At 40.7% G+C, this 14,139-nt stretch overlaps 1 protein-coding gene across 4 annotated transcripts in view; it reads right to left on the bottom strand.

Annotated features, from left to right (window-relative positions):
- Nucleotides 1-3,321: 3,321 nt before the first annotated feature.
- MTTP (microsomal triglyceride transfer protein) overlaps nucleotides 3,322-14,139 on the bottom strand; it is a 33,459-nt gene continuing 22,641 nt past the window's right edge. For all 4 annotated transcript variants that reach the window (XM_072861721.1, XM_072861720.1, XM_072861722.1 and 1 more), the window contains 7 exons: nucleotides 13,159-13,370; nucleotides 12,428-12,525; nucleotides 12,205-12,326; nucleotides 11,200-11,427; nucleotides 6,366-6,490; nucleotides 5,862-6,032; nucleotides 3,322-4,935 (listed from right to left, as the gene is read on the bottom strand). In XM_072861721.1, the coding sequence (XP_072717822.1) occupies nucleotides 4,767-4,935; nucleotides 5,862-6,032; nucleotides 6,366-6,490; nucleotides 11,200-11,427; nucleotides 12,205-12,326; nucleotides 12,428-12,525; nucleotides 13,159-13,370 (1,125 nt within the window). In that variant the 3' untranslated portion in view covers nucleotides 3,322-4,766. The remainder of the gene's footprint in view (nucleotides 4,936-5,861; nucleotides 6,033-6,365; nucleotides 6,491-11,199; nucleotides 11,428-12,204; nucleotides 12,327-12,427; nucleotides 12,526-13,158; nucleotides 13,371-14,139) is intronic.

Raw genomic sequence — 14,139 nt, 5'->3', positions numbered from 1 at the left:
TTGTCCCAAAAAGTCATTTCTGGGATTCTCAAGGATTGGTGGAGAAAATCGTACCAGGTTCTAAATAGTCTTTAAAACATCACTGGTAGGAATGATGAGACCAAAAGGTAGAAATGCAGCACTTTTTGCCAGGAGGAGCAGGAACAATGCAAAATGAGAAGCAGATAACTCCCTGATATCAGATCTAAGCAAGCTATCCAGGATAAAACAAGGTGGTTCTTCTTCTTTCTTCTTCTTCTCCTTCTTTTTATTCTTCCTTCTTTTCTTCTTCTTCCTTCTTTTCTTCTTCTTCTTCTTCTTCTTCTTCTTCTTCTTCTTCTTCTTCTTCAAGCATCTATTTTACAATTATTATCATCTTGGATTGTCAGTATTGAGAACAAGTAATTTGCTTGCCAAACCCAAACTGTATCCCTTGTCTATCCAGCTGTTTCATTTTTGAGGTACCTATCATCTAGTTACCAAATTTGAACCTGACACTGCAGAATACTGCCTGCCAGCCCAGCTCTGCCCTGCTTTCCATTGACCTCGGCCAGACAAGGCACACAGTTCAAGTTGAAAACATGGTTAAAAACCTTGCTCAACCAGGACTTCTGTTTATTTTGCTATTTTTAACAAATCCCCCTGTGTTCTAAGGTAAAATTGCAGCATGCATTATGTGGGCTTGTAACTTGTAAAACGTATCCATACGTAAGGACTGCAGTTCCTTCTACACTGTGTAACCAGGCAAATTCTCTACCAGATGCTCTCAATAAGTTAAAGTTGACTTTATAAGTAACATGTATTCATTGGAAATCTGGGATAAGTATTTTACAAGTTGTTGCATGTGTGTTAACCCTAGCATCTTTTACCAAGTATCAATTAATTTTATTAAAATAATTAAAATTATGATCTTGTTCCCACTAACAAAGGAAAAGGAAGATGCTGTCAGCATGACTGCAGGTTGTTCTGAGATCATGCTGATTTACACCCATGCAGCTCTGGTTGGTAACCATTATTGCTAGGAATGTATTTTACCAGCAGTTATTTATGGTCAGGTGTTACAAAAAAAATGATGTTTAGTCCCCATATCTGCTAACCTGTACTGCACTGATGGCTTAATTCATAGCCTCATGAGGAGGTCTGCCTTCCAAACCATTGATCTTTATATTCCCCTGTGCTTTCTGCACCAGAATATGTTTAGGAGTGGAGTGAGAAACTGAGTCCTGGAATTTGAATATTTTTTGAAGAGAATATGAAAAATACTCTTTAAAAATTAGCACTCCTTGAAAGTTTAAGGGGAAAGTTTCAAAATCTCTTTTGCAAGTGGGTTGCTTTTTGGACTTAGATGGATTATCATTGCACTGTTCTTTCTGTGGCTTCTGATTAGAAAGGACTGAGCATTTGCTTGCTTCTCTAAACTTCACGTATGAAATAGTTTAATTGCTACCATTGCTGATTATTTAAAAGTACGCATAACAGCCCTTATTAAAGATGTATGTTGCCTATTTGTAATTAACCCCCACTGATTTGATAAACGCTCATAGTGTTTGCTTTGGTTGTAACCCTAAGTGTGTTTTCACTTCAAATGCAGGCTTAAGCAATGTATTAATTTCACCTTATTTTTAGAAGATTGTCAGTTTTGTTGTTTCCGTAGCTATGGAGCCCACATAAGGAAGCCGTGGCCTTTCATTACCCAGCTGTTGGACTAAACCCCTTCTGGCATCCCCATTATGTCCAGCTGTTAGGGTCAGATAGCTTCAGAAGCAAGTGTATTGCTGCGATACCAGGGGGTATCCACGAGGACATGTATCACTTCTGACGGAGCAACGTGGGCCTCAAAGGCTCTGTTTGATTTAGTTTCAAGGGATGTTGTCAAAGCTGTGGAAGCCCCAAAATTGCCCTTACGGAATGGTTGTCCCATTCTGAAAGACTGGTTTTCAATAGTGCAGGTGGGCATATGATTTTCCTCAACCAGCCGAGTCAGGGCTCAGTAATAAAATTTACTGAGCCTGGGCTGAGTGAATAAAAAAGCAAAACACACAGGTCAGTATCTCTGGGAGACCTGGTGTATTTGTGTTAAACAGACCTGTTCATTTCACGTGAAAGAGAAGCAAACCTGGTGTCGTTGGACAGATACTTGGCAATAGCCAGATTATCTTTCATAATTGGAAAATATTTTACATTATGCTTTTTTAAAAGTGAGCACCGATGTTGCATTATTTTTATGTGCCAAAGGGCACACATTCAGAAGGATCTTAGATTTGATAAATTTAAGAGGGGGTAAGCCTTGCAGTGGGATTGCTGATATCAGACACAGATCATACAGATATGAATTGCATTATCTAGAACCTTTTTATTCTGATTTTGGTTGTGAAGTCATGGGCGAGCCTGGCAGACTGTTGATGCAAATTAGGATGTGGGGTTGAGGTCATCATCTGTCAATATGTCAATTCTTTACAAGTGAAATAGTGATGATAGCTATTTCTTTGTGCCACTCTTTGTCCACCTTCTATATTTCGGGTGTCAGATCACTGCAGGAGGAGACTGCCTCTTTCTAGGTGTGTGAATACTTAGCTCTGATCTTAATTTTGTTTTATGTGACACAAATAGCAAGTAGTAGTAACAAAAGTAAAAGCTTGTCTTCAGTTTCAGTTCCTAAAACAGTAGTGGAGGTATCAAACAGTGTCTACAAAATAGAGGGTGCAGACTTTGAGTATGGATATTAAGGGGAAGAGACAGCTTTGTGGGAGCCTTGCTGAAAGAAGGAAGACTGTGTTTGGGGAGAAGGAGGGGAGGTTTGGAAGGGAGGAAGGAGAAACTGCTGCTCGTTGAGGGAGGAGGAATGCCTGGGGATGGGGTATTGTGTAAATTCTTCAGGAGAGGAGCGAAAGAGGGCATTTAAGGCTGAGGAGCAGGAGCAGGTTTGCTGGCAGTGCTGGCCATGTTATTTTACAGGGTGGTGTCACTGCCAGCAGTGTTGGTATCCCTTTGGCCTTAACTCATTTCTGATAAGTGTTGACACTGAAGAGGGGCACATAGGTCTTACCTCTCCTCCGGGCAGGGGATTTGGGCAGGCACCTCCAGCACGTGGTGCATCCCGCTTGGGGTCTACACCACCATCTGGAGATAGCTTCATCTCCTGACTAGAGAGGGAGCCCAGGACAAGTGGGTGTCCAACTTACGTTATTGGTTCCCATGTGGTGGTGAATTAAATGCTTCCTCTTGCCCCTATCAACACCATTCCTTCCCCAATGAGAGGCTTTCCCAACCCAGAAGATAACAGACAAAACCCAAGACTGAAAACAAAACAATTTTTTCACACTGTATTTTTACCTGTTTTATTTATGCTTTGACTAGAAGTGTGTCAGCATTTTCAGGAAAGACAACAAGCAGACTGTTTCATCCCATTGACAGTTTGATTTTTGCAGATTTCTGCACTCTGTTTTTTTACAACACAAAAGAATTTGGAATTTTTTTTTATTCTTGTAATACATTGTTTTTCAGGACAATCTATGAGTTTTTCCTGCCTGTTTTTGTTTTTTTTGAAAAACAATTGTTCCTGGCTTTTTATTTTACTTTTTTTGTGACCAGCACTCACCCACCTTGTCCTATAAAAATTAAATCAGATGGATCATGTCAGAGATCAGCTGAGCTGGGATGAGGTATATTTTTTCTTAATCTGCAATGCTGTTGTAAATATAAAACTTTTTTTTTTTACAGAGTTCTTATGAAGACACTGCTTGAACAAGCAAAAAGATAGCAGTCATTTTAATCAGAGGACTTCTATGAGTAGTGATTTTTTTTTTGCATTGAAAGATGAGCCTAACTTACCTAGAAGAAAATGTTCTGGCTCTGCCCAGGCTTTGCTAGACTGTATATTCAAAACGGATTTTTTTCAGGACCTTTTCCTTCATCATAGTTCAGAATTGCCTTAGTGGGTGCTCATTTTTTGGAATACACCTGCTTTGATTACACACAGGGACAAAAATTTTCAGGAGGCAACCTTGAAGAGCAACCAGTGTTGGCTTAACTCTGCTCCTGGTGATAATTACAGAAATTATACCATTGATTTCAATGAGAACAGAACTAAGGCAACTAAGTACTTCTGGAAACGTTACCCCACATTTTTAATCAATTGTATTTAACTATAGCAGTTAATAAAAAACCCAAAAAGATAAATAATAATAATAATAATCAAGCTCTGACAGCTTAAAAAAAGGGAAAATCCTTTAAAATCATGTAAAATAAAACCTGCTTTTTTTGTAAACAGGCAATACTGAGTAAGCAGGAATTCATGGTCCCATTTAGATGTTAATCGTACTTGAATATTTGAATGAGGATTGGTCATAGGCCTAAACCACCTAAATATGTTAAAATATATTCATAAATAATCATTCTTTATACATCATAATTGTTCTTACTGCATGTCAAAAACATGGACTTCTGTATTCCCCAAGAAAAAAAAATGAGGGATTATTTTTGCTTTTGGCACAAAAAAGTAAAAATAAAGAACTAGCACCACCCTTAAGGGAGTGCATGGAATACTACCAAATTGGTCTTTATTTGCCTTAGCTTTTTTTTTTTTTACAAAAGTCTTAAATACAGGTTAATATGTAAACACTATGCACGCACTGAGAGTTTGATCCTGGCCTGTTGAAATCAATGGCAAATTTCCCATTAACTGCAGTAGTGCAAGATCAAGCTCCAAGTTAGTACGGTACGTACAAGCCTAAGTAAGTCATTGAGGGAGCCATGGATTCAGGAAAGCAAAAGCTCGGGTGCTCGTTTCAAAACCAGTTGCTGGAGGAATCAGACTTTGCGCCGAAAACCTTCCTGCACATGTTGGAGTTTTCTTGATGGAGAGGGTATTCATTACCTGCCAACAGTTCTGCTTTCCCTCTCCTTGCAGTGTACCGTCTGCCAGATGGTAGACTTTCATACTTAGTCACGTAACGCCTGTAAAGACACAACATGGTGGTCTGGCATTAGCAAATTTATGCAAAATCCATACCCTGTAGGTGAGGCTAGAGAGAAAAACTTTACATACAGATGAGATTACACTTCCACAATGTGTAGGTATAATCAGCAGATGTTTTAGTATCTGCAGAATAACAGATACTGTTTTCTTAGGATTTCCTGGAGATCCTCGAGTTCTGTAATTCCTCTCAAGCTTAGCATCTTTTGGATCAGAAAAGCCTGAATGGAAATCTGGCCCAGGCTCTGCAAATGTTATCGCCCTTATGTCTTAGCAAATAGGGATTAGGAGGGAGTAGTAAACCCAGCTTCTCACATGGCAATGCAATTACTACTCTTTGGCCACTGGAAAGCATCTTTTTTACCTTATTGCGCAGTGGTTTAGCTTTCAGGAAAGCTGGTGCCTTAATAAAATATGATAGAACACGATGGTTGCAAGAGCTTAACGCACCAGGTACTTTTGTTGGTGCTAGTAAATAGCAGATGATGAAGAAAACTTTCCACTTCAGCTAGTTTATGGCTATGCACTTCCCCTCTCAACAGTCCAATAGAGAACTACTGCCAGCAAAGTTTCAGGTCACCATTAGAACTGATCCTATGCGAGGCGACCAGTGTCCTGCCACTGCAGTTAGTTTAATTGCAAAACCAAATTAGAAAATTGGACTAAAGTGCACGTTTGGAGCAAGTTGTGATCTTCAAAAAGGTCCTTTCTGAATCTCGGGGTGAGGGACAGGGAAGAATGGGTTAGCAGAGAGGTTGGTGTGTGTAACGGCCTACGCTGTACCTCATTGTGTTAGGCTGAAATTTGGCCTCTGTTGTTAATCTCTCATGGCTGTGAACACCAGAAGTTCCAGATTCAGCAGCTGGCTGGAAGGACGCCTCAGAAATTGTGTGATCTTAGTTCTTACCTGAACGGAGACTCAACTTTGTCCATCTGCATACAGACTAAAAATGGGTACTGTGAAAACTGCACCGTGGAGATGAAGTCCAATGTCGTTTCTACTTCCAAAGTGGTTTCCATACCAGTTTTTACAAAGAAGGAATCCACCTCAGTGTTACCAGCTATAAACATGGCTACCCTGCAAATAAAGTCAGGCATTACAATTAATTCAAAACACATTAAGAAAGAGGAAATTAAATTGCAAACAGTCCTACCACCCATACATAAAAACTGCCCTCAAAGGAGCCTGTTCTTCAGGTAAAGATATATAAATTCAGGCGAGACCAGTGGGAACTGGTATTACCCAGGTGGAAAGGAAAAGAGAAGAACAAATGTTCTCCCATGCATGTAACTGTTATTTAATTTTAACTCATCTGCAAGGTCTTTTACATTTAAATTCTTCTCATTGGGACTACCGGTGCTCAGGAGCCTGAGCTCTCTACAGCTGTAGCGCATGCTGGGAGTATCTCACCGGTTCTTGACGTTGGTTTTGGATTCCCTGTACCACAGGCTGAACTCCATCCCTCCCGAGATGTCGATGGCCAGGCCGCCCAGGAACTCCATGCTGGCCGTCGGCCCGGACTGCAGCTGAATCTCCTAGAGCCATCAGAAAGCACAGGTAACCCCCCTGTTACTGACTGCAGACTTCAGTGGTTTCCTTACTCCCTTTTGTACTGCAATCACACCAATTGTCATTTTGCAGGAAAAAAAAGGAATAGAGGGCTTTTCTGAAAGGGTGGACAAAACAACCCTGATATACCTTGCTCCCTAGAAAACGGGATGAAGCTAAGGCGAGGTGCCTTGCATCCTTTCCCTCTCCCCTGTGTGCCAGTTGGCATAATTTCTGCAAGGAGTATCACTGCCAGGAATATCATGGCCTCTGCTTCCAAGAGCTACCAGGCAAGCCTCATGGAGGCTCTGCTGGCAGTCCAGCTAAGTCAGATTAAACTCCTCGCAGGAGCCCCAGCAATGGTGCAGTGAGCTGTGACTTCTTCAGCACACCCGAAGGCAGCCCTGTACTGGCAGTAGGATGCAAAGTGCTGCAAGCAGTCGTGCAGTGTGTAGTGGCTCCTAACCCACCGTATGGCAGGAATTACCTCTTCAGTGGCTGGGTGGCCAAACCCATAAGCTAACACACCTTAATTGTCACTGTGAATTTGCATTTCATGCATTTTCCATCAACCCTCAAGTGTGCTCATGGCTTCTTGAAACCTCTACGGCTGGACTGGAAACGCATCACGTGGAGTACGTTTCGGAAGTGATAATATAGCTCAGGGTCATGGCAGCTCATTACTTTTAAGTTTTGACATGCAGCCAAGATTTTAAGGTTCGCTCAGCTTGGCAATCTAACTCACTTTATATAGTTGTCCTACTTCCCTAAGAACTAGTGGATTAATTCACTGTTTTAAAAGAACCATTAATTTGAGAAAAGTTTATTTTGATCATGTCCCTCACGTACAGGACACTTCCTCCTCTCTGCCAGATGGTTTTCTCCCTCCTCCCAGGTTTCTGTGCCTGTGGTATTCTCAGCACCTGTAATGCTACGGGCATTTGTAGGATATGTGAATACCCAATTTCCTCCCCCTTTTTGATGTCCAGGCACCTTAAAAGTCTCTCTTTTCTTCTTAGCTATTCAGTAGCCCAGTGCTTCCAGCTAATGCTGTCCCAAGATTTAAGAAAGAAGTAAACAGGGACAGTCTGGCTTCCTAATCCCTATAGCAAGGAGCAACATTTAGGAGGTTTTTATTCAGAGCATTAAAGTTTTCCTGTCGTAATCGAGGACTTGGATAATTATGATTGCTATATATAGTTACTTTACCTTCTAGGGTAAATAAACAATCTCTGAAACAATCTTCTTGGCAGAACCAACTTGGCAGTCGGTTGCTGCTGAAGTGGGCTTGAGATTTAATGTAAGAATGCAGTGGGCTGGCTGTGGCTTATAAATCCAGCACGCCCCCAGCAAGTGTGGTCACATTGTGCTCTGATTTCTTATTTTCACCCAAGTAAAAATCATGGGTTGGAATTGTGGTCTTTCTGAAATCAAAGGGAGTTTTTCTACTGACTGCAATGGGGCAAAGAATACTTTCCTTGTCGGTCTGTTTAGGTGTGGAGATAAAGCTTTTTCTACTTTATTTTACTTTGCTTTTAATTGGGACTGAATTCATGGGTAGCTGTTAATGAGCGAGGAGGTAACAGTATACATTCTGGCAGAGACATGTACACACAACCAGAGGAGTAGATATTTTTAGATGCATTGTCAAATTGCACCTAATAATACTAGGGTAGGCTTGGTTTGCAATGGCTGCACAGTTTAAGGCTTTAAAGGCTACCTAGAATTAAGTCAGGTTTGTCACTGAAACCAGCAGAGAAGCTAAGGAGCACTTGTCTTGTGTTTTACTAGCTCATCTATTTCCTTATTTAGAGCTCAGTCCTGTCCTTCACCTCTTGTGCAAACCCAATCCAGGTTGATGGGAGGTGTAAATCACAGGGACCCAGCCTCCTCAGGAGCAGTATTTTCCTTTCCCTTTCTATTTTAAGCTTTGTATGTCATTTGCAGTGGAAAATGCGATCCGAAAGATCAGAATTGGTAGTTTGCTACTGTTTAAAATGCCGAAACGTGCTATGTTTCAATAAAAACAAGTTTCTTTATGTACTGCGCTGACCATGCTACTGTAATGCAACACAGAGACGGCTGAAAGAGGCACTTCTTTGGGAACTGGCTATCTTCCACTGGGGTCTGGCTTTCAAATGGTTTCTCTGAACTATTAATATAGTGTTTAATTTCTCTGTGCTTCTGGCAGGTGTGTTGCCTAGGAGAAATATTAATACTACTGAACTTTAATGCAGGTGACTTAGGAGTCTCAAAAACAGTTTTATGAGAGCTGTTTATTTTATAGGGGGAATTATAACTTCTGGTCAGTTATTCTTAGCCCTCAAACAACACTGTGAGAATTTGCAATGGCTGTAAAATATACTCTGATTTCAGTTTGAGGAGTTATGTGAGAAAAGATGTTACAAATGGTGGGCAGGAGTGTAAGCTTTAGAAGCAATATTATTAACTTGGAAATCACGTCTCCAAAATGTGCCTATTGTGATTACTGCAGTTGTAAAGTTACTGAAAGGAAGCTATTTTCCAGGGGGAGGGGGTTATTTGGTAGATTTGACAGCACTTTGAGTACAACTCAGTTTTTGTCTTTCTGTGCAAAATGATCCTTATAAACAGTAATAGGAAGCAGAACTTTTCTAATATTTAAAAATCACTTTTCTCAAAATCAGGCTGCAGCAAGGCAAAAATTGCAATCCAAATATTACATAAGTTCTTTTCTGACAATTCAGTTGCCCCATTTTTAAGTTTCAGTCTTGGCTTCTAAGCCATCCTTTTGATGTTTGATCTCAACTGTGCTGTCTGTATCTTATGTTTGTTTTTCACCTGCCCTGAAATCACACTGCGGCCAGCTGTGGCACACTGAGTTTTGGTATCATAGAATGAGCACTGTTTCCCATGCCTGGTTTTCTTCTTTGAAAGAAAATAAATCCACATTTGTCTTGGTTGTCTACAGTACGATTTTGTAAAGGGGCTTATGTTCTGGGCAAGCTCTGTCCATGCTGGCCAGGGAACGTGGAGGCAGTACTCAACTATCAGGCAGCTAGATTCATTATGGCTCTCTTGCACTGTTTTTCCTCAGTTCCAGTGTTATGTCATTCACACTTCCATTCTGACAGTGTTTTCTGGTACGGTTGTAATCACAGTTCAAGAACTTGATAGGCGAAAGCATTTCTAATGAAGCTTAACTGGGTTATGTGGAAGTGCCCAAACTGTGTTGATATTGCTGTTGACCTGGACATAGCTGTAAAACCATTCTTTCTGGTTGTGAACACGCACTTTTGGTTGTGCCCACTGCTTGAGTCCCAAAGAGCTTAGGCAGCAACTGTGCTAGTGGCAACCTAAGAGAGAAAGCAGGGTGGGATCCCATCTCATCACACTGCTGCCCAGGCTTCCAGAGAGTCAGTGGCTGACCAAAAATGTTACACCCTGATATTGTTAAAAATATCCCAGCCCTGGTGTGCCCCAGACTTTTGTGAGGCTCTCCAAAGACAAGGAGTGGAGAATCTGCTGGCTGGCAGAGCTCTTGGGGTGCCCGGCCAGCTGATTCAGACAGGATATGTATGGAGCTTGGTGCATGCACAGCAGTTGGAAATATTTAGTTCTGTAAACACCATGCTTGTATGTTCAGCACTGGACATGATTATCTTTCTCACCTCTGCAGTCTGTTTGTTAAATAGGTCATGGTAAAGTTTTTGCCCATAATCTGCGTGTGAACTGTAAAGCATTGTTGGCATGAGCTTTCGTTGGGAAGCCCTCTAGACTTATAATACTGTTATAAAAGGGCTGAGCTGGGTTCAGGATGGGGACAGCTGTCATGTGCAGAGGGTGTTTCTGTGTAATTTTGATCAGAGTGGATTTTCTCATCATCTGCTTTTGGCATTTTCTTTTGCCAAGAATTAAAGGGGAAAAGTAAAAAGTAAAGTTTGGGCCTGCAGATGTTTCATGAGCTGAGTGCTGCTGTTAAATCCACAAGTTCTAAGGAGATCCCTGCTTGGGAAGAACAAAAATATCAAACCAAATGCTGGCCCTGCACTTTCAGAGAGATGCCTAGATTTTTAGTCCTGCAATAATACATTATGTAGCTGATTATATTTGTATATGAGTCTATATTTAAGCATAAAATTAACAGACCATTTGGGGTGACAGTTGCATAAAAACTGTGTAATCCTCATTTTAATTCCTGGTTTTGCCTAGCAATAAGCATTCGAAATTTGGACCTCTTAGCATTGAAGGTTAGTTACCTGGAAAAGTTTGAATGCCAGTGATTCATTCATTCGGTACCTGACAGTTATTGCCTAATTGGACATAAGGTCTCTGGACAACTTGTGAAGAGGAAAACTTAAGTGGTCACATGGGACAATACTGTATTACAAGAAACTGTGGGACAGGAGGCCATAGCTGATAGCAGTATGAGTTTTCTACAGGAAACACAGTTGGATTTGCTTTTATTCAGTGTTACTTTGTTTCCTAGAATGATATGTGTTCTCACCTTTGTTCTAAATTGCTTTTCATGTAGTTTCATTCTGTTGTTTAATACCTGTGACTTTTCTATTGCTCCCATAGTAAGAGAAGCCTCTGTAACATTGGTCAGGTTTATCAGCATTGAAATGAAAGAAAATAAGATGTCCTACAGTAATGGTGTGGGGGAGGGAGCATCTGTGCTTAAGAGACAGAAAAAGAAGCAGTGTGCTATTAGTACCTGTGAGTAATCTGTCAGGAGGATAAGTCCTTTCACCACGTTAATGGGATCTCCAGTTGCTGAGAACATTTTAGACATTAAATCACCGTACCCTTGGAAAAATGTAACTGGCCTGAGTTGGACATCGAACAGAATGGCTGACATGCCAGCAAAGGAGTCCAGGTTTTCCTCGCCTTCATCAGGAGTTGCAGCTATTATGGACTCTAGACCTTGAGCTTCAATCACCACCTAAGAAGCAACAGTGATACAGAATCAATTAAAAAACTCTGCCTGACTCAGGCTGTTAACAACCTACACATATTCTTAATGTCTAAGAGCCTAACTCTAATTTATGCAGTTGTAGATGAAAAAGTATGAGGCTAAGACTTAAGGGAACTAGGTATAGCAGCTAGAAAAATGGAAAATAAAATAATCTCACAGCATGTTTTTTCCCCTTAAGATGCAGGCAGAATTTGCCCACATGCAGCTCACGATCCCAAGCCTACTTTTCTTTCAAACAAATTTTCCTTTATTCATATAACTATTTTCCACAGACATTTGAGAAGAAAACCCAAAGATGTTCCACTGCACAATTTTGTCCTGCAGAAATTTAGGAGGATTATAATATTGAAGGTAGTTGCCAACATTAAGAAAAGGCCAAAACAGAGGCATCTCATTTAAATCTCTTTGATTCGTACATTTGATCTACTCCTTGTATTTCCATCCTGTGTTATACCCAAAACACAGGACTTGATTTTACAAACTCATAAAGCTTTTACTGATTACATCAGATAAACAGTATAGGCTTTAACCAGAGGCAGAACTTGATATATGATACAGAACAAAACACCTGTCTTTTGGTTAGGGCAAACATGTGCCTCATTGGCTGTCATGGGTTTCTGTTACTGGCTTGTTCTCTGCCCAGTGCAGCAGACCTCATGGTCTTAAGCATTAGCTGAGTTGACTAGAAGCTATATGAGGAGAACCACATACTGGCTTAGTTTTTATGTGCAGTGTGGCAGTTACCTGGCTGGCATGAAGTTCAGCATTTCTATCGAAAATACGGATGTTCATGTTACTTCTCCTTAAAATGCCAGAGCCTGAATAAAGGATGTCAAGGCTGTATGTGGATGATACATCAGGACCACCTTAATTAAAAAAGAAAGAAGGCACCTGTGACTAAACTAGTGGATTAATCAAATGTTTGGGAATACAAACAGGGTTAAAAGTCAGTTTCATGGTTACATACGTGTAATATAGCCAGAGTAGGCAGAGGAAGAGCCCATCTTGGAAAAGCGATCATAGTTATGAGCACGCATGTCCTTCAGAACTTGCCGAACTGTTTTGCTGTGGTATTTCAAAACAAACAAACAAACAAAAACACAGAGACACAAAAATGTTACGGTAACAAATGTATTACTGTTCTGTAGAAATATCAAATTTGAGAGAGGGTGGATTTCCCAGTAGGAAAGAGGGTCTTCAAAACCCTCACGTTTTCCCACTAGAAATCTGCCCTAACCCAGAGTTCCTTTTCCAATTTCAGCTACTCCCTGCAGCCATAGAAAGGCAAGTAAAGGTCTTGCTTGAAAATTAATGGTGTTGAGAAGAAGAGATATTTTTATTATTTTCATTTAGTGCTGTGATCTTTAAAATTTTTCTGGTTCACTGGTTCTTAAAATATAAAAGCAAGGGCCCCACTGAGAGAATTAAGACCAACAGATGACATTTCTTACAGTAATGCAAGTTAGATGCCTAATTCTTATTTGTACCTCTGAAAATGTGAATAGCTATTAAATGAATGTCATTGAAAAGCAGAGATTTATTCTGAAATATCAATACTTAAAAGTGACACAAAAATCAGGCATCCTTTTATACTCTCCTTCAGTTTTACAGTAGTAATTCATGACAACCTGTGTGTTCTTTGGCTTTCTGCAAAGAAGTAAGGATGAGCTGTATTTATTTATACTGAACTTAAAGTACCTTGAAGGCATTTCAAAGTTGAGTATATCTTGGATCATGGAGAGCATGTACTTGTTCATTTCCAGAGGCAGTTCACCAATGGAGAGCAGGATGTTTTTCACTTCCATGTAGGATGGATTACTGTTTAAGATGATAGCAGCTGCAGTGGTTCGCACTGTCTTTTCATGGACTTTACGATTCTGGTGGTATATCCTGTTCATTGTTTCCTTCACCTGGTCAGGAAACCAGTTATTCAGTCAGTGCTCACACAGATGACTGAGCAAAGTACAGATTGGAATCTTGTTTATATTATCAGCTTAAGCTAGCTCCATACCTAGGGCTAATACATAAGGATATATTTTCAGCACCCTGTTTTTCATGGTCCTTTTGGAATGTATGAGACATGTATAGCTCAGTGACCACATGGGCAAGTGGGGCATCTGTTATGTTCTCTCAGCCACAGTCCAAATACAGCCTTCCACACTGATTTTCATAGTGGAGCTGTAAGTAAGTAGGAGCACTAAGATCAAAATACTGTGGCAGCGGTAAGATCAAGAGAGAGATTTCCTTGACTGTTAAGGGAATAGGTACTTTTAAAAAAATCCAGAATCTTGCAATTTTAATTTTCTAGATAGTGCCTGTGGTGGCCTCATGTCCCTGAGAAGGTTGTGACACATCTTTCTTACACATAAGTCCATGGAGAGCCATGTAGCCCCACCGACAGAACGGCCTCTGGCATGTTCACTGCAGAGCAGCACCCTGACAACCTCAGTCACAGCTGCCAGCAGTAGGTATGAAATGGGATGCAGGGTAATGCAGCAGAGGCAGGACCTCATGTTCCACCATTTTGTATGTCTTCTCTTACTCTTGGAGGCTGCAAGGTAAGATGCAGCTATTTTACCCTTCTCTTACTTCACGCATTCTCCCTGGCTATATGAAAGCACAAGAAAGGACAGGGGTTATGTAGGTGCCCAAGTGTTCCTAATGTCTCCTGTACATCAC

Source organism: Ciconia boyciana, chromosome 5, assembly GCF_034638445.1.
Source record: "Ciconia boyciana chromosome 5, ASM3463844v1, whole genome shotgun sequence".
Classification (NCBI taxonomy): domain Eukaryota; kingdom Metazoa; phylum Chordata; class Aves; order Ciconiiformes; family Ciconiidae; genus Ciconia; species Ciconia boyciana.
The sequence above is the reverse complement of the archived record's forward strand: the minus strand, read 5'-3'. Positions and strand labels throughout refer to the sequence as shown.